We start from the raw sequence: 20,757 nt of genomic DNA, 5'->3' as shown, positions 1-20,757 counted from the left end.
CACTGTTTTTAACACAGACCAAGCTAAATATCAACTAGAATCTCCTAAGACTGCTTTTTCCTGTACTAAAGGATTTACTACTTATGGAAATTTCCCTTCTTAGGAATATTATTTATGTTCTCTAAGCTTTTACCTCTCTTTCCTTCTCTCTCTCTTCCCCCTTCTCTCCACGCAGCCATGGCCGGCCTCTCTCTCTCCACCTTCTCTCCTTTCTCCCTGCCTTTCTACAATAAAGCTCTAAAACCATTAAAAAAAAAGAATATTATTTATGTTCAAAAATCAAATTAAAGAAAATAAAGGGGTAGGGATGTGGCTCAGTTATGATAGTGCATGCCTAGCATGAACAAAGTCCTGAGTTCAATCCCCAGCAGCACAAAACCCAGGTGGAGCACACACCTAATTCTAGCACGCAGGAGGATGGCTCTAAGTTCAAGATCTTCCGAGGCTACATAGAAAGTTCTAGACCGGGGGCTGGAGAGATGGCTTAGTGGTTAAGAGCACTGACTGCTCTTCCAAAGGTACTGGGTTCAAATCCCAGCAACCACATGATGGCTCACAATCATCCATAACAAGATCTGACTCTCTCTTCTCGAGTGTCTGAAGACAGCTACAGTGTACTTACATATAATGAATAAATAAATCTTTAAAAAAAAAAAAAAAGAAAGTTCTAGACCAGCTTGGTCTATAGGAAACCATCTCTAAAGCAACACAACAAACACCAACAAAAACAAAAACAAACTGGCGAGGCAGGAGAGCACAGGAGGGAGGCAGAGATGGGCAGGAGAAGAGCACGGGAGGTAGAGGCTCTGTGAGTTTGAGGCCAGCCTGGTTCACATAGTGAGAACTTGCTTTAAAAAAAAAGACCAAAATAAAACAAGAAAAACATTTAACAATAAAACACCATATAACAAAAGATACAGGGCAAAGTGGTGGAAGTGAGACACAGACACCAGATGTTTAACCAATAAAGAATGTAATCTGTAAAACTTACTGATGTCTCTTAAATCACTTTGCAAATGTCTTCTGCTAAGTGTAGTAACTTTTAAAGAATTGATCTCACTTGGGCTGCGACTGTAGCTCAGTGGCAGAATAAGGACTCTGCGCAGGACAAGGGTCTGAGTAAAGCACCAAGAAAACAAACAACCCATCCCCTCCTATGCGAACCATTACAGAGGGTCCTTTACTATCTGCATGCTTATCTTAGTATCAAGGCAAACCAAACAAAGGATCTTGTAGCCTTTCAATTACATTTGAAAAGTTTCTTCATGACTCACTGCCAAACAACTCCTTCTTCAAACCACATCCCACAAGGGTCTTGGTTGGGAAGTGCTCTGCACACCCACTTTGCTAAGGAGGCACAATGTGAGGAACTGTGAGAAGGCTAAGCAAGTAACGGCTCTTGATGCAGCATGATGACCTGAGCTCCATCCCAGGACTCACAAGGTGCAGGCACACAACTGACTCCAGAAAGCTGTTCTCTGACCTCCACAAGTGTGCCTGTACACGCGCATCCACACACATGCACAGGAATAAGATATTTAAAAAACAAAATATAATGTTTGAAGGAGCAAAATGATGAAGTGGTGCATAATGGTGTCAAGTTAATTTCCCATCTCAATTCCTGTATAAAGCCAGTTCAAACCAAGGACTAAACCAGCTGCTTCCATGTGAAAGTCAGTTAGCTGTGTGTGACCTACCATTCTTTGGAAGCTCTCCTGTCTTTGGAGGCTCCTTGAAGGCAGGCCTAGATCTCACTCTTCTGCCAGCTATGTAGTTACTTAGTATCAGTGGCCTTAAAGCATTTTCACTGTCTACACTACAGTATGTCAGACTGAAGACTGAGGCAACAGGCAACACTTGAGAGAGTTAGTTCCCACATCATTATCATTAAGATGACTCTATGAAGCACTGCCTTAGGGCCTACTTGCAGGATGTAGGTCAGTGCAAGTCAGGGTCTCTCTACCTCTGATGAGGTCAGCCGCTTTACCCCACCACATGCTCCCTGCCATGACGTTCTGTTTCATCATGAATGGACCCAGAAGCAATGGGGAAGTGAATATGCTCTAAACCTGAAAGTGATACAAAATAAAGGTTTCTCTCTTCCCTGCAGTTGTTTACTCAGGAAGCCTGTTACAGTGATGGCTGACTGAAGTTAGTTCTTCTGAAACAAGGTGTGTGTTTTCCTTTGGTTACCACAGCCAACCTTCCCTTAAGAAAGGCTACAACTCTGAAAATAGAGAAAGTCAAAACACAGGTTACAGGCTATTTACCTAATTTCTTTTTCTACACAGTTTTCACTTACTTTTATGTGTACTTATTTACAGACAGGGTATTGTTACATCCCTGGCTCATGGTTCAGTCCATCCTCTTGCCTCGGCTTCCCAAGTGTTGGGTCATGGGAACATGACAATGGGCTCAGCTTCTAAATATGTTTAGAGGGAAACTTCTTCAGGTTTTCTATTGTATTTTTAATAAAATAGCTCCATCTAACCATACAGTTCTAAGAAAATGAACAAGGACAACAACAGGGCCTAGAAGTATACACTAAGATGGAAAAAATGTAAAAAGAAAATGCAAAGGAAGCTACTACCAGCTCACTCAGACAGGGCACAGAGTAAGCACTCCTAGGGCAGACAGTATTCACTTTATACATCATTAAGCCACACAGTGTGGTGGTGCACACACATGATACGCATCATCTAGGAGGCTGAGGCAGATGATTACAAGGCCAGCCAAGACTACACAGTAAGACTGCCTCTTAACAAGTGCTCTTAACCAGCCTGGGCCACACAGTGAGACTCTGTCTCTTAATGAGTGCTCTCTATCACTAAGCTACCTCTCTGGGCCAGTCCCTACCTTACATTTCTTATGTTTATGTGTGTGTGCACACATACACATGTGTGCCACATGTCTATAGGAGTCTAGAGGTCAAAAGAAAGCACTGGGTCCTGTGGTACTGAGGTTAGAGATGGTTGTGAACCATCATGGGGGTGCCAGGAGTCAAACCTGGGTCCTCTTGCAAGAGCAGCAAGCTTGCCTCCCTCCCTCCTTTCCTTTTCTTTTAAAGATCTATTTTGCATATGAATGTTTTCCTTGTATGTATGTCTGTGTACCATATGCATGTCTGATTCCTGAGGAGGGCACTGGCTCCCTGAGACATGTTATGGACAGTTGTAAGCTGCCATGTGGGTGCTTGGCAACCAAACCCAGGTCCTCTGCAAATAGAAATGCTCTTAAACACACTGTCTCAAAACAAAACAAAGGAGCTGGAGAGATGGCTCAGTGGTTGAGAGCATTTGCTGTTCTTGCAGAGAACCTGGGCTCAGTTCTTAGCACTCACATCAAGAAGCTCACAACCACCTGTAACTCTAGTTTCAGGGAATCAAACACCCTCTTTTGGCCTCCAAAGGCACCTGCATGAGCATGTGACACATATATAAAACAAATCTTTAGGAAACCCTACAAAATTAAGCCATAAGTTCATGTTATATATATTTTTTTTTACTCAATAAAGATATATTTAAAATAGCTTAGCTCTATCCCAGCTGTAACTTTTCATTTAACATTAATGAGTTCATTGCCATAAGAACAAAAGACACAGAAGAGCTTGAGGGCTCTCTAAGCTCTCCTGAACTATGTGTCCCACTAGGGACACCTCTGCAAGTTCACACACTGACCTTTGTCTTTTCATTTGGCTCAAAGTAGGTCATTCGCAGAGCAGCAGCTGAGACCCAGTGTCCTAAGACACTCTTATTCATACAAACGCATACACGTATGTGTGAATATATGTTGACTTCATACGTCTTCATCACTTCCAGTTTATTTTCTTAAAACTGTCTCTTACTAAATGTGGTGGCTTGAATGAGAACGGCCCTAAAGCTCATGTATTTGAATACTTAGTTCCTGGTCAGTGGACTCTTTGGAAAGGATTAGGAGGTGTGTGTGGGCTTTTGGATAAGAACTGACCTGGAGGCACTCTGCTGCAACTTCTAACACAAATCTGTTTGCAGCTCAGCAACAGTAATGCAGCATGAACTACAGCTTAACAAGTGCTCAGCCTCAAGACAAAACAGAGACGTAAGGTTAAGCGTTTGAGGCTCAGGATATTACTAAGTTTAGGAGAGATTATAAGTAAAGAACTTGATAGAAAACTGGTAGTCAATCCCTGTGCTGTGAACACTGGCTAACCTTCATCTCTGATCTCTCCACTGCCTTCAGAAGCAGCAAACAGCTGGGCTCTTGCTGCAGAATCACCATTTGCTCTTATCTGACTTGAGCAGCAATTTTGTGTATGTGTGTGTGTGTTGGGGGGGGGGGTGTCTGAATCTGCCTTATGTAAGGTATGACCTAACCCGAATGAACTTTATTTTGCTTTGTGTGCTTATAAATAAATATTAAGGCTAGGCAGAAACACAGCAAGACCACAGCAGTTCTGGGAGCCTATTGTCAGCGTCTGCTCTGCCTAGGTTACTTGCTGGAGCATCAACCCAGAAGTCCACAGAAAAGCAGTGCAGAGAACCAGCAATCTATAGGGAACTCCAGCAAGTTTCTCATCTGTTTTTCCATGTGAACGAAATGCTTTGGAGTCTGCACTCCTAAAAATATCTCCAGTAGCTGGAAACAATTTCCACCATTTTGTAGCATTCACTACAAGTTTGGCTGCTTTGGTTATGTTCCCATTTTAAAATAATAATTTTAAAATCCCTATGACATGTCCTTTCCTACAGCTGGAAAATTCAGCTTAAAAGTTGGCAACGGCTTTGGGGGTGGTGGTGATGTAGCAGATGTCTACTCTGGTAAGGGTGCTGACAGTGGGGGATGTTTAGAATGGAATGTGTGTAAGAAAGCACTGCGCTAAAACTGCGCTAAGACAGTAAATTAATAAAAAGGGGCTACCACGGAACACTTAACTCAGAAGTGACAGGGTCAGCTTTGAGCCTCAATCTGATTGTCAAGATTCTTGTTCTCTCTGAACAAAGTCTACTGTCCACAGAGAGGAGGTGACTAACCTCTGATGGTCAGTGGGCATCTGCCTTCTTTGAAACCCTGGGTCCATATGAGAGAACTGAGAGGCAAACTTCTTTGCTGCCTAACCAAACAGGACAGAATATAATACTTATCATATTCATGAAATTCACCCAACAGGCCTAAAATCCACTAAATGTTATGAACTTAAAAAATAAAAACATTTATGTTTATGAGTACGTGAATGGACATATCTGTAACACAGCGTGTGTGTGTGTGTGTGTGTGTGTGTGTAGGTCATAGGACAACTTGTGAGCGTAGGTTCTCTCATTCTTCCATGTGGGTCCCAAGGATGGAATTCAACAAGTGCTTTTATGGGCTGAGCCGTCTCACTGGAATTAATTTTCATAGCTGATGATAAGGGACTACTACCCAGGTCCTCAACGTTGGCCTACACTACTGCAGTGTTGCAAGAAACGGGCCCTCATTCTATAAGAACAACTAGTTAAAAACAAAAGTAACTAAGCAAGTTAATCAGTATGGGGAAACTGAAAAACAATGTCAGGGTTTTATACTGCAGGGCAAGGTTCAAAGAACTTACGAGAAACAGCTAGCTAGGCAGACGGGCAGGAGTGAACATCCACACCCTTCCTATACACCTCCTCTCTAGACACAGTTGCACTGCCAGAGGGAAGCTGACATGGCCTCAGAATCACAGGAACCACAGCTGGAGTCATCCCTGACCTGGAGCCATCCCCTCACCTGGAGTCATCCCCTCACCTGGAGTGCAAATGCAGACAAGTGAACCTACCAGCACACACTGGCACCTCAAGCCTCAGGGAGATCTGTGAAAAACTTCTCATGTTGGTAGATTATTAGGACTTTAAGAGGCCACAGAAGAGCTGGGAAAATAGCGCAGTGGGAAAGGTGCTTGCTGCACAAGCATAAAGACATGAGCTTGGATCACCAGGACCCACACACAACTGTGCCTGTAATCTCGGTGCCAGGCCGGCTGAGGTGGGCAGATCCTTGGAGTTGCTGGCATACCAGTCTTGCTTAATTTGTGAGCTATACGTTTAGTTTCTTAGTCATTTTTCTACTGCTGTGATCAAACAAACAAACAAACAAACAAACCCAAGGCAACTTATAAAAGAATTTGGGGCTAACAGTTTCAGAGAGCTACAGTCCATGATGGCAGAACAAAGACACCGGGACAGGGACAGCTGAAAGCTTATATCTTGAAAGGATGCAGAAAGAGCAAGAAACACTAGGAGAGTCATTTGAAACCTCAAACACACCCCAAGTGACACACCTCTTCCAAAATGCCTACACACACATTGTAATCTTTTCAAAAGAGTCCACTAACCATGAACTAAGTATTCATATACATGAGCTTTGGGGCCGTTCTCATTCAAGCCACCACATTTAGTAAGAGACACTGTTTCAAAAAATAAACTGGAAGTGATGAAGACACCTGAAGTCAACACATATTCACACATATGAGTGAGTATGTGTGCCCATGATGTGCACACACAACAAAATCCAGCATGAGGCAGACATCTGTTGGAACGAGTCCACCAGGTGCCTGGAGGAAAATTTTAGAAGCATCCCACACAGGATCTAGTTCCAACTCCGCCGCTGATCCTAAACTGTTATAAGCAGCTCAATAGGAAAATAAACTGAAAGCTGATGTGCTTTTGAAGTAAGCTAATTTATAGTACTTATCAGTCCAAAATAAACACGCCTCATGAAGCTCTGTGACCACAGGCCTCCTACCTGGGCGTGGCCAGCGGTAGCTACAGAGGGGCAGACTACCTTCATTCAGACAAACGCCACAGAAAACACAAGACAACTGGTCCAATGACATTTCCTTGGACATAACTGGTATTTATCAACCTTACAGCTTTATATTCACTCCCTAGTTGTTTGAGTATCTGACATCAGATAGATTCATCATTTCCTTCACTTGGTGCTTTAGACAACTACTAGATGTTCTAATTTTATGTAAAACAAAACTGTATAAACAAAAACCCAAACCCCCCTCTTTTTGTGGTGGGCTCCACAGGCACGAGGCAAGTACTGTAGGTTCAGGTTTTCCCTCAGGTACACCAACAAGCCACCTGCATTCTTGACTCCTTGTCCCTTCTAAAGGAGGATGAGCACACTGAAAACCCTTGTTTCTAACCCTCTCTCCTGATATCATCTGGAGAAAGATCCCTGCAGAGTTCTAATCACTTGGGTGGGTGACCTGAATAACCCCGGCAAGCCTCACTCTCTCAGTGTTAGCTGATTAGTTAGTACTCTAAATTACATCTGCAATCTGTCTTCACTATATAACACATTTCCAGGATGGATTCTAAGAATTAAAATTAATGGCCACAGAGGCCACAATCTTGACTTAAGCTTTCTATTGCTGTGATAAAACACCATAACAAAAAAGCAAGCTGGGGAGAAAAGGATTTATTTGGCTTATACTTCCATATTGCTGTTCATCATTGAAGCAAGTCAAGACAGGAACTCAAAACAGGGCAGGATCCTGGATGCAGAGGCCGATGCAGAGGCCATGGAGAAGTGCTGCTTACTGGCTTGCTCAGTTTGTTTTCCTATAGAACCCATGGATCACACCACCCACAATGGCCTAGGCACTCCCTCATCAATTACTAATTAAGAAAATGCCTTACAGCCAGATCTTATGGAGGCATTTTCTCAACTAAGATCCCTTCCTTTCAAATAAATGTAGTCTGTGTGTCAAGTTGACATAAGACTAGCCAGTATATTGACATTCACAAAATTCTCAGATGGGGGGCGGCTGGGGAGATGGCTCAGTGGTTAAGAGCACTGACTGTTTTCCCAGAGGTCCTGAGTTCAATTCTCAGCAACCACATGGTGGCTCACAACCATCTGTAATGGAATCTGATACCCTCTTCTGGAGTGTGTCTGAAGACATCAACAGTGTACTCACATATACATTAAATAAATATATATTTTTAAAATTCTCAGATCAGTTCAATATTTACATCACTTCAGTTTTAGTTTGTGTTTTGGGTGTGAACATTTCCCGGGTTTCAGCTCTGACTGTCTCTGGAGTAGATCCTAGACTTTTAGAACACTGTGCTGTTGGATTGTGGGTCTTATTTAAGTCTTGTAGAGCATATTGGTACTTCTGATGAGCAGACACTGGCCTGGCTGGATTCAGGATGCCAGTCTCATCCAGTCTTCAATGGAATACTGTGTCAGTACAAACTCCACTTCAGAGCTCCTGATATTCCTTCAGTAAAATCCTACATGTGTCTGACCTAGCTGCAGAGGCCAGAAGCACACACTGGATCTCTAGGAACTGGCGTTGTAGATGGCTGTGAGCTGCTATGTGGAGTTTGGGAACTGAACCCAGGTCTTCTGGAAGAGCAGAAGTGCTTTCCTATCTGTTGAACCATCTCTCCAGATCCCGAGTTCTCCGTGTTTGAGTCACATATGCTCAGTGTTGAGCCTCTAACTCCATAAACCTTACCAGGCAACTTTCCCAAGCTCTCTATGCTCTCCACACTATACTCCCCTGTTCATACGGATCCCTGTTCAATCCTTTAGCCAGAAATGTGGGGTTTTCACAGCCTTGCTTGCCCATGGATTTCCTGCCTTGTATTTGGCCTGGGAAGAAAGCTCCAAGAGGGAAGAGAGAGAGGGAGAAAAGCAACTGTTACAGGAATGACTGAGAGGCAAAGAGGAAAAATGGTGGGTTTTCCCTCTCTCTTCTCTAAATCCCAAACTAGAAAGCTTCTGTGTAGCTCTCCTTCTCCCTCCCTGAAGCCCACCTCCAGGTTCTGAACATTCTGATAGCACGCCAGGGGACAGTGTGGGGAAAGCAGGAAGCTCTTCAAATTCTGGCCTTCATCTCCACTGCCCACTACCTTTCAGAGCCCTCCACAGCTGCACCATGCACACACTCTGATGCTCCACCCAATAAGTGGGGAGTGGGAAGGCCAGGATGAAGTGTGCATCCTACAACTCCCAGAAACTAAGTTCCACCATCACGCATTTTAAACCATGAACCAAAATGAACCCACCCTACCTTAAAAACAACCCCAAACACTTACAGTGGGACTTACTGGGACAAACACTTAGAGTGGCACTTACTGGGACAAACACTTACAGTGGGACAAACACTTACAGTGGCACTTACTGGGACAGGGTAAAAGCGCTGGTTTCTCTCTTTTTTCATTGATTTATTTATTTATTCACTTTACATCCCAACATCTGCCTCCTCCTCCTAACACCCCCTCATACAGATCCTCCCTCACCCACCCTTCCCTTCTCTCTTCTTTCCAGCTGTTTGCACTGATGGAAGTATGCTACCTTTGAAACCACATACCTTCCTGAAAACACCTGTAATAGCCTTCAAGGTTCTGATAGTTGCCAACCTTCCAGAGAAAGAACAAATGTTGTCTCTTGTCTAAGAGCTATAGTTGTTCTTGTTCTGTTTTTCTAAAACAGTTCAATTAATACTTTTAGTTGGGTGTGGTGGTACATGGCTTTACTCTCAGCGCCTGGGGGACAGAGGCCTGTGGATCCTTGTGTTCAAGACCAACCAAGACCAACTCACAGAGTGAGTTCAGGACAGCCAGGGCTTCACAGAAAAACCCTGTCTCAAAAAAACTAAAATAAATAAATAAATACCTTTAACACTGAGATTGATTTGTTATTCAGATATTGTGGTCTGTTCTCCACTGCTCTCCATAATAACAACTACAGAAAAATCCTGCAACTTTTATAGAAATAGACAAAGTATTTAGTAAAGTCTTATAAATTCATTTCCAACATCACTTCCTCCTTCCCAAACAAATTCCCACTGGCCAGTGAAAATGCATTTAGGACCTTCACTCCAAACCCTACTATTTATTTGGCATCAAGCATAGGGTGGAAAAATGCCCAATCAAAGCAATTTGATGATAAAAAAGAAAACTAATGTTCCTATGGTCATATGTTTCTGTAAAACTTACCAAAAGGTAATTCTGAGTGTAATCACTTATAACTGTTCGACCTGTCCAATGTAACTTTACCTGTGCCATTCTCTCCTGAGAAGGGAACTTGGAGGAGCAGTTGGCATTTCTGGGAGCTATTAAGGTGGAAGTACATTTAAGTTTCCTATAATCAGTTTCGAGTACATTGAAATGCACTCCTAGAATGCTGTTCATACCCCGTGTTGCCCTAGTGCTATGTAACAAGGTCCTAAGGCAGCCCAAGAGGGTCCACTGCTAGCTGAGAGTCCTCTGGTATCTGAGGGTCCAATAGTATCTGAGGGTCCAATGGTATCTGAGGGTCCACTGTTAGTTATCTGAGGGTCCACTGGTATGTGGCATGGAAGGTGCACAGGCAGTGGAAAAGAGACAAGGTTGAAATACAAGGGGCCAGAAAGTCCTTTTCGAGGAAGTTTTCAACAGATTTGTTAAAACTAGGCAGAGTTCAGTTCTCAGAAGACAAAGTGTGCTCTTACCCTATTACACTCTTGCCTTTCTCTTGCCTCTTGCCCCCTTACTCTCAATTCCCTCCCCTCCTCTCTCCACGTGGCCATGGCCTACCCCCATTTCTCTACTCTCTCCTTCTCTCTGCCTTTCTCTGCCTCTGCTACCCTCTTAACTCCCCTCCCCATGCCCTGAATAAACTCTATTCTATACCAAAAAAAAAAAAAAAGAAGGCAAAGTGCAAGACCTTACCTATCAGAAAAACAGGGTGATAATATAGAATTACAACTGTAAATACGCCTTAGATGTGTATTTTCTTCCTTATTAAATGTAATTAATATGCAAAACAGAATAAAAATCTGTCTATTCCCCCTTACCCTGGGGACACAAAGCTCTTTGTGCACTATTAGATATGTGCCTATATGTAAAAATTATGTATCCTATCAATAAAAATCCATCACCTATTCTAGAGGAATGAATGAATTCTATTTTCTCACTGCCATGAAAAGGAAATTAAAAATACATAGCTAAGAAAAAAGAATTACATGCAAGGTAATATTACACCACATATTTCCTTCCTTTTTTCCCAAACAGGGTCTCATGTATCCCAGGCTGTGTTTGATGGCGTTGACTTCTGGTGTTCCTGTTTCTACCACTGTCTCCTGAGATTACAGGGATGTGGCACTCGGTCAGGTTCAAGTGGCCCCAAGGATCCAACTCAGGGCTTTGTGTATGCTAGGAAACCAACTCAGCTACATTCCTAGCTTCGTGCTTTTTCTGATACTAGACACATGTTTACTAATAAATTAACTTTTACTTGTAACCTGATTTTTCTTTTCAAAGATTTATCTTTTTTTTTTTTTTTTTTTTTTTTGGTTTTTCGAGACAGGGTTTCTCTGTGTAGCCTTGGCTGACCTGGAACTCACTTTGTAGACCAGGCTGGCCTCGAACTCAGAAATCCGACTGCCTCTGCCTCCTGAGTGCTAGGATTAAAGGCGTGCGCCACCACGCCCGGCTTATATTTGTTATCTTAAATAGTGTGTGGGGGCATGTGCATTTTGAGGGCAGGTGCCCACAGGACCAAAGGTGTCTCATTCCTCTTGAGATGGGATTATAGGTGTCGTGAGCTGCCTACACTTTTCTAATTATATATGCTTCAGGCTCCACAGTACCTGACATCAGACTTTGCCCCCCTCCACAAAACTTCATTATTGTATTCAAACATTTATTGATCCCCTATTCTGATAAAAGAGAAACTCTAAATGCTTAAGGATATAGGACCTACCAAGGGAGAAAAATCCCTATATTCCAGTGGGGATGTTAGATGGTGGTAAATATTACAGACAAAGTGAGGCTGGCAGAGGAATTCCACAGGTGGAAGAGCAGTTGGGATGAAGGGAAAAGCCTAATCAATCCTCACAGAGAGCAGTAGCTGCCCTGCTCCATGTAACCACCACTGCCAGGAGGCCCAGACCAAGCCCTTTGCTTTACACTGTGTCATTTATCACTCGAAACTACCTGTGACAGGTGGCAGGGCCCCCACACTTATAGCTCAAGGAATTCCAGCTCATAGAGGCGAATGACTTAGCAGTTCCTCACCTCTGCAGATGGCCTTAACTCCACCCTGATCCTGTGATGTTCGAACAGAGGAGTGTATTCAAGAAAAGGAAACAATTATGTAAGCACACACGACCACTTGTCCACCTCAGTCACAGAGAGGGGGAAAAATCACTGCCGTGGCCTCTCAGGCTCAGTGGGATGGGGTCTCACAGGAAGCAAGAGATGGGGTAGGGCATAGTGGCACTCCTGAGAAAGAGGAATGTGGTCTATGAGTTCCAAGACAGCCAAGGGGACAAGGCCAGACCCGGTCCCAGTCACATAATGTGGGCACATTACCTGTGTGTGAACAGAGGAAGGAGAAAGGCAGAGTACAGATAGGTCAAGACAACAGAGGAGAGAAGAGGAAGCTGCCTGGGGCTGGGCTGTCAGGGCTCTAGTAGTTCAACTAGATGAAAGTCTATACAAGTTAGGGTGGGGCATTATGAAGTTTATTTTGGGATGTGATGAGAATGGGCTGGGGGGAGGGCGGAGATGAGCCACAGCAGGGCTCATCATTGTATCCTGTCACATTAGAATGCCCTTTCCCTGAGGTTTTTAATTACATTTATTTGTGTATGTGTGTGCACAGATGTTTGACAGTATTCACACAAAGAGGTCAAAACACAACTCCTACCATGAGTGGCCCTGGATCTGAAGCAGGTCGCCAGGCTTGGCAGCAAGCTTTAACCATTCTCAGGTTTTTAAAGGTAGCAATAAACTAAAATACCAGGCTTAGTGAGAAATAATCCCACAAATCTAAAACAAAATCACTTCCACCATCCTGCCCTCACAACTCTGTCCATGTCCTCAGACATACTTTTTAATACTTTAATTTTTATGTGCACACCATTTCACTGTTAAGCTTAAAAGACTATGGTTCCGCGGTTAAGAGCACCGACTGCTCTTCTAGAGGTCCTGAGTTCAATTCCCAGCAACCACATGGTGGCTCACAACCATCTGTAATGGGATCTGATGCTCTCTTCTGGTGTGTGTCTGAAAACAGATACAGTGTACTCATATAAATAAAGTAAATAAATCTTTTTTTAAAAACTACTTAAAGCCTATTTCCCAGGATCAAAATGGTTCAAGTTATGCTGTGAGGAGGGACAGACAGGAATGAGCTTACCAAAGAATGTTTACTAGCCAAGAGGTTTACTTAACTACCTGATTGATACAAGGTTTGCTTATCAGATTTTTTTTTAAAGTGGAATTTCAAAAATCAAAATATCACATACTGGCAGTTGCTTTCCAAAAATAGAGCACAATCATCACCCACATAAACACTCCTGAGTAAATTATAACAGCAGACTTCATCATACTACGTTCTATGGGAGCCTCAGCTTTTCAGCTCTGGTTGGTAAAGTAAAACCCTCACCTCAACAGATACATAGAGCTAAAGGACTGTATACGGGCCTTAGAAAACAGACTAGAGTCACCCAGATGTTCAGTGTGTTCTGGCTGCACACCCAGCAAGGCAGGGTATGTACAGAGTTCATGAAGGGAAAGCAAGGAAAAGGAAACTGTGAATGTAACCAAAATGATTGGCAGAATTTAGAGAAATCTGTTAGCGTCTGAATCCAGAAGGGGTTCATGTGACTAGAAGCAGGGATGTTTGTTTGGAAAGGAGGAAACTGACAAACAGACATAATGGCATCCTGCAGAATTACCCACGGATTCATCTCTGCTTAGGCCATGCTCCTCCCGGGACCCTATCCCCTTTCAAGGGGGCCTTATCCCCTTTTTGGGATAACTGTGGAATCACCAAGTCTCCAGCTCTTTTTACAAACACCCAGGCAGGGCTAGCCTGCGCTGCCACTGACTCAGGTTGCCCTTTCACTTGTCAGTAACAGTTACTGAAGTACTTACTGGATGCAGGGCACCTTAGCAGCTTTGAAAAATGGATTCTTAGTCATGGCAACAAGCGTCTGAGATAAGTACATTCTAAACCCACTGTACCGATGAGGAACCTGAGGCGGGGCAAATGAGAGATACACCTGAGTCCTCTCTGTAAAGGAATCTGTAGGAAGGAACCTAACTCGATAATCACCATCTATACAATGTGGCAAGGCAAGGGCACCGGAGAAGCAGAGGTTTACATGGTTGCGATGTCCCAGAGAGTCATCCACAACCCCACCAGGCAAGGTCTTCCCGTGCTTTATTTAAAATGGGGCTGTGCATAGGAAGCCATGGCGCACCCCTGTGCTCCACCTGCACTCTCAGCCCTCAGGTGGCTGACAAAGGAGGTTGACGGGTTGGAGGCCAGCTGGGGCTATGGAAACTGTCTCAACAAAAAACGGTTGGGGGGGGGGGACAGGGATATATGAAAACTTTAGAACTGACAACGAAACAGCCACCAAGTGCTTCACAAATGCCTTCCCACGTCCCGAAACTCACAAAACTTTTATTTGGCCTACAAGTAAAGGTTACTTCATACCTCCCCATTTCAAATGACCTCTTCCATCTTGCTAACACTGTGAGAATCTGTGCTGCTGATCATAATGCCGTCTCCACAAGACCGACTCTAATTCGGTGCTACCCACTAATTACCAAATATTTTCACAGTGGCCCAGTCAAAAACACCTCATGGAAACAGAACAAAGCTAGGGAGGAAGACCACCCCTTTAAAGATTCTGCCCGGAATCTTAAGGCTCTCCATTCTTTCTCAGCACGGTGTATCGACATTATTTCCTTCACGAATGCCTTGTTTCCATTTCAATTTTTCATCACCATTATTGGGACATGAAAGAGTTTAAGAAATCACTGCCACGTGTGTAAATGGCAAAGGTGCTTATAATCTGGGATGAGTTTAAAAGGCAGTGGACCAGTACTGTTTCTAGATCTTAGCAGAGTAAGAATATTAACACCCGAGTCTCAGTTCGAAAGGAAAGGCCGAGAAGAAAAAAGAATGCCCTTCTGGGCTTTCATTTGTGGCTGCGGGTGCTGCTTCCCAAGGTGCTTTGTAGAGCACTGGCCTGGGGGTGGGGGCGGTCTTCAGCAGGACATTCTTGTGGCCCTTAACCCACCACGGGGCACTCAGTGTCCACGAGTGACGCTGAGGCTCTGATCACCCCCCTTCCTCGACAGCTGGTCTCCACGTGTGATGTTCCTGTCCTCGGTACTCCGCTGACAGCCTGGCTCCTTGGAACTCTGCAGCTCTCAGCCCTCCCCAGACTGCCCATCTACACAAGCAACTCTCCAGCCAGTCCTCAGCGGACATCCAGTCTGGACCCGAGACTCTCCCTCCCTTCGCCCTCCACCGACAGGCCGTCCACAGACGTGTTGTCAAACGCGGACTCTGGCGCGCCTCACCAAGGCCTCAGAGCCGGGCGTGGACTTTCTCTGGTGGACGGCCAGCCTCAGGCCTGGTCCGGCTCGGGTTCCGCTGAGGTCCGGCCAACGAAGGAAGCCCATGCCCGACCCAGCGCCCCTGCGCGGCTCGCTCCCCTCCCCCGCCCACGGCCGCCGCGTCCTCACCGTGCCACACCGGCCTGCGCCGCCGCCAGCCAGGCCTCCTCCACGTCCTGCGCCCGCGCCGCCCGATCCCGACAGCTAGCTGCTTCCCCGCCCCCGCCGCGCGTCCGCCGCAGCCCCGCCCCCCCGCGGACGCACCACCGATTGGCCTGCGGGCGGGTCCTCCCGACCGGCGCCTGCGAGCGCAGCACCTAGCTCTGATTGGTGATCACATGGGACAGGGCGGGGCGAGGGAGCCCCATAAAGTCAGAAGCAAAGCTGTGCAGCTTCTCCGCGGGTGCAACAGGGCTTCGGCAGGCTGTGCGTGTCCTCGGCCCTGGGAGGGGCTTTAGGACCTGAGGACTCTTTGCTGGGTGGGACTTAAGAAACCCGCGAGTTCTCCGTCTTAGTCTTCGCTTTGACACGGCGGCGGGAGGATTCTATCTTGGACGCAGCTTTGGAACAACGGGAGGACTACCCCAGACCTGGACTCTGGAATGCGGGTGGCCCTGGGCGGGACTTTGGCACAGGGGCGGGTCTCAGCCTACAGCCTGGGTTTGGCAAAGCAGGGCAGCCCAGATTCTGGGTGGGGCCTTGGACTTCAAACTCGCGGGACTATTCTGGCATTCAGGCCTCCGTGACTACCAGGCTCCTTTCCTATCTCCCATCCGTGGTGCCCAACCAGGGAATAGTGGAACTGTGGTCTTTAGGCACCAGCTGTTCCTAAAGGGACGCTTTTGAGGTGCAGGCTACTCTAAGAGTCCTCGAAGCCGTCGCGGTTCCTTTCTGGATTTGAGGCTTTCTAGAAATGAAAAATGGTGAGACTGGATTCTGGTCCTTCCACTTCTGACTTGCAGCAAACTCATTTTCTTCTTCCATTGGTTAAGCGAATGGCCCTGCAGGGAGCCAGCCCTTTGAACCAGTCTAGGCTAAATAAATCCACACAGGCCCCCAAGCGATTCATATAGAGCTCTAGCCTTTGGCACAGTAAGTCCTTAAGATAAGCAGGGAGGGCCTCGGCCCACTGGGGGGTGGGGGTGGGGCTCTGCTTCTCCAAGGCAACCTAGAAGCTCAGGCTGACTGGGTCAGCAATATTAGTAGGCTTCCCAACTTTCTCCACCACCTTGGCTATCCCTTACTTGTAACCAGCCACTGCCATAGCCACTGACTGATGTCCATCATTAAGAAAAGGAGCTGGACTGGACAAGGCAAGAATGAGGTTAGACATGAGCAACCTAGTGATTTAGAGAGCAGGAGCCTCATTTCCTAGTGTCAGTACGCTGCTTAGAGAGCAAGAGGATGAGAAAGACTCCGATAGTACTGGGTGGTCAATCCAGGGGTCAGGCTGACAAATCAGAGTGAGGCCAGGCTGAAGAGATTGATCATCCACCCAGATGAGGATAAAGTTTGGGGCTATGTGGCTCTGCTCCCTTATGAGTCCTGAGATCAAACTCAGGTTTGATCATGTTATGAGGCAAGTACTCTTAGCCACTAAGGCATCTCACCAGAGCAAATTCAAATTTTTAGTCACTTTCCTGGGCTGGGGAGATAATTTAGCGGTTAAGGGCTGCTATTCCACAACTCACAAATCCAGTTCCTGGCACCCACATGGCTGCTCACAAAGGTCTCTAACTCCAGTTCCTGGGGACCTGACACCCTCTTCTAGCCTCCTTGGGTGACAGGCAGAGAGATAGTACATTTCTTTGAGTTGGAGACCAACCTGATTTACATAGAGTTCCAGGTTAGCCAGGCTACAAAAATGAGTCTGCCTCAAACACAAAAAAACTACAACCAATACATAAATAAACATTTTAAAAATTAAGACTGTTTTCCTAATTCATCTCTCTTCTTACAAATATGGAGAATTAGAAATATATTTGCATTACTTTTACTTCCCACTATGTTTAACAGTTGTTGCTTCATTTTCTAATTAGTAAACTTACCTATGAAGTCTTACTGTCCACTTTATCAAATAGTCTGCAGACAATCTGCTAACCTGTACACAGCCTGTACAGCTATAGGATTTCTTTTGGAGTATCTGGGTTATCTCTGATGAGAATATATGCAGTATGCCTGCTATTAATACAAGTAACATCTTGCTCTGACATACAGTTGTAATTGGAGTCTTGAATCTTCCCAATGGCCCGGACACTTTACTCAAAAAGAGGACTACTCATTTAATATCTAAACAATAGTGCTTTATTGAAAAAGGGTTAATTTAAATGGATACAAAGTTGAAGTGTGAAATGTTTTCAAAATACATTTCTACAAGTACAAGTTACTTCTTAGTGAAAGAGCAAGTATCTGTTAGCAAAGGCATTAAAACTGAAGGGGTTAGAATTTGTGGCTGCAGACCTCACAATCCACACTGCCAGTCTTAGATGTCAGCTGGCCCGAAGTGGCACCTTAACTCACAAACATGGGACTCACACTGAATCCTTGGGAATTCCTTCGTTTTTGTTTTTAAATCTTTCTCCAATAAAATTAATGTCAAAATAAACCAAACAATGGACTGCCTGGGTACTCTAAAGTCATTGACGCCTTTCTTGATAAGAACTTCACACAATGAACTTCCCTGACTACTCACAGTGATGCAACGTGAAGGGGCAAAGTGAGCAAATGTATTTTTTCCTCGTTGATTTATAAATAGCCATGCTTAAGCTTCATCTTATTAGCACTACTGAGTTTTGGCCTGAATTAAACGTAAATCCCTGCCTCATCACCAATCAAGTCCTTCCTCCTGCAGCAAATGAAAGCACACAGTTAGCACCTGCTTTGCTTCTCCACACCACTGCCTCCTTCACCTGCCCCTTCCCTTCTAAGGCCACTGCCTGACTTAGAAGACAGGGTAGACGAGGGAAGTGCCAGAATATAAACCAGGCATGACTCTGCTTGCCTGCTTGGGGCACAGATCTGAAAAGCCTTTCGTTCATGGTGTGAAGACATTTATACTACACAAACTGAAGAAAATGACAGTGCCTGAGAACAGATGAGACAGTCTGCACATAAAACTCCAGCACTGCTATTTTCCTTTCAATAGAAGGATCACTGAAAAGGGAAGAGTTAGACGAAAACCTGGCAGGCATCTGGGCTTCAAGGGGCCTTTTGTGCAAGGGAACCACCCAATCACAAGCCTGGGGTTGGATCCATGCCAGCCAAGGACTATGATTTTCACTGATATGACCTTTTGCACCTAGTTATAGAAAGTACATTAAAGTGCAGTATAAAATATAAACATTTTGGTTTCTTTAAAAAAAGTATTGCCTTTTTAGTTGAGTAAAAAGTTTACTGACTCTTCGTTATAAAGAGTCTTGTTACAATATGAAGCTGGCGCCCATAGCTGCTTTGGTTCTCTCCACAGCATAGCATAATCAGCATCCACAGTATAAAAAGTCCTTGTAGTGAGTTTTCTCTACAGAGGTTTGAAAATGATCTGGCACTAGAATCCAGAGCTCTTAAAATTCAACCCTGAAATCCTGCTTTTTAAAAGCTATTTAAGTATAAACATGTATCTCATTAGATAACTCTCTTCTGTTCTACCTGGTTAACAGATAACTGTGCAGATGAATTAACCGAATGAACTACAGCAGCAAAATTGGTTTTAGGTGTTCTGTACAAATATAAAGTTAACAATGTCACTTCATCCTAGTAAGCAAATAATTTGCACCAAGTATGCACAACCACTTCTGTCACAGGTACATCACTGTCCACCACACAGGAGCATTCTGAGCATAAAAATGTCTAGATAGAAACAAAGAGTGCTTGTCAGTGGTTAGTCAGGCCAGCTCTATCAAAGAAACTCACTACTAAGAGTATACATGTTGACTGATTCTTAGAAATAAAGTCTAACATTAGTGGTTCAGGAGGAATAAAATATCAGAGTTTTCCTTACAAAATTTAAAGTGTAACAATGAAATATAAATGTTAAAAAGTACTTCATACCAAAGGGAGTTGGGGGGTGAGGGCAGAAAAAGAAGTAAAAGAAAAAAAGAGTAAAAACAAAAACCATCAAATGTTAAAAAAGAAAAAAAAAAAATCCAACCAAACAAAAAACAACCAACTGAAATCCTCAGGCACAGGTGCTTCAATATGGATGGCTGCCCTTCCTTCCACAGGGCTAAGAACCTTGACGCTGTAGCACTTATCAGGAAGTCTTTCTTATCCAAAGTGTTACCTGGAAAGTAAAAACAAAACAATTTAAATGGAAGTGATGCATTTGTTTCTTACAGCACTGGCAATCCTCCCTCTGCATAACAAAGGGCATAAACTGAACTAAATCAAGATGCCTTTACGAGGTCCCTGAAAACTGACAGATACTGTAAAACAGTGCTCAGAATTACATCAGATCACAAATCTAACTGATGTGCCAAGCCTGAAAGGCCTGGAGGTCTACCCCTAGGTGACCCTTATCTAACTGGCACTGGTTCCTCTTTCTGGCACCTTTACTATTTTTTTTTCCCATCTGCAGAAGACTTTAATAAATTAAGAAAGTTCTTTTTAAAGATGTTTCCAATATTAAAGAGTTTCCAACACTATTACTAATAAAAATCTTAATTTTTTTTCTTTAACATAAACTATATTGTAACATTAGAAAATAAGAATATCTTTACTAGACAGTAGGTGGCAGCAGAGAATAGTTTCTGCTTTTCAATGAAAGGTTAATAATACAGCTAACAGCAGATTTAAAAATGCAAAACACTAGTAAGACTTGAGAGGAGCCCATCATATTTAAGGTTGAGCTGGCAGGGAGCACGCCCTCCCTCCCCAACTTACCAATATGAGAAAGCTCGGCCTCACACATGGTGCCCGAGAGCCCCGCTGTCACTGTCGCCACCCTGCATCTGCATCTGCATCTGTGCTTGCATTCTTGCAATCATCTCTTGCATGCGGCGGAGCTAGGAACAGTACATGTCAGATACAAAGTTGGTGTTGTCATGCATTAGTTTCCATTGCTTTTCTCAAACACAACATGTTCAAATAAACCTTATAAACCAATATAAAAGAATCAACTATAAAAAAATCCATGTAAATGACAAAATTTGTGATTCAAGTGAGACAGAAGTTATCAATAAACAGAATCACTAGTTAAAGACTATTGAGACAATGAGGCAAAAAGAGAGCCTGCTATTACCCTTTGGAGAACACAAAGGATGAATCATCTTTTCTGCTCAGTAACAAGGTCTTAGCTATGAAAACAAAACTTTTCCCTTATCAATTTTTTGTTATTTTTGAGACATATTATCACTAGCTCAGGCTAGACTCAAACTCCCTATGTAGCCAAGGATAA

General features: G+C 44.1%; 2 protein-coding genes across 4 annotated transcripts in view; both read right to left on the bottom strand.

Moving 5' to 3' along the window:
* The window catches only part of Farp2 (FERM, ARH/RhoGEF and pleckstrin domain protein 2), a 104,224-nt gene extending 88,631 nt beyond the window's left edge, over positions 1–15,593 (bottom strand). Inside the window, exon 1 of the mRNA XM_021168209.3 lies at positions 15,495–15,593. The gene's annotated coding sequence lies outside the window, so the exon portion shown is untranslated. The remainder of the gene's footprint in view (positions 1–15,494) is intronic.
* Positions 15,594–17,646: 2,053 nt separating this feature from the next.
* The window catches only part of Septin2 (septin 2), a 31,867-nt gene continuing 28,756 nt past the window's right edge, over positions 17,647–20,757 (bottom strand). For all 3 annotated transcript variants that reach the window (XM_021168253.2, XM_021168261.3, XM_021168286.3), the window contains exons 12-13: positions 20,244–20,365; positions 17,647–19,644 (exon numbers count right to left, since the gene is read on the bottom strand). In XM_021168253.2, coding sequence (XP_021023912.1) covers positions 20,264–20,365 — 102 coding nt within the window. In that variant the 3' untranslated portion in view covers positions 17,647–19,644; positions 20,244–20,263. The remainder of the gene's footprint in view (positions 19,645–20,243; positions 20,366–20,757) is intronic.

This window comes from Mus caroli, unplaced genomic scaffold, assembly GCF_978045245.1.
Source record: "Mus caroli unplaced genomic scaffold, Mus_caroli_1 scaffold_1, whole genome shotgun sequence".
NCBI classification, from domain to species: Eukaryota; Metazoa; Chordata; class Mammalia; order Rodentia; family Muridae; genus Mus; species Mus caroli.
Note: the sequence above shows the minus strand (reverse complement) of the source record. Positions and strands in the feature narration are given on the sequence as shown.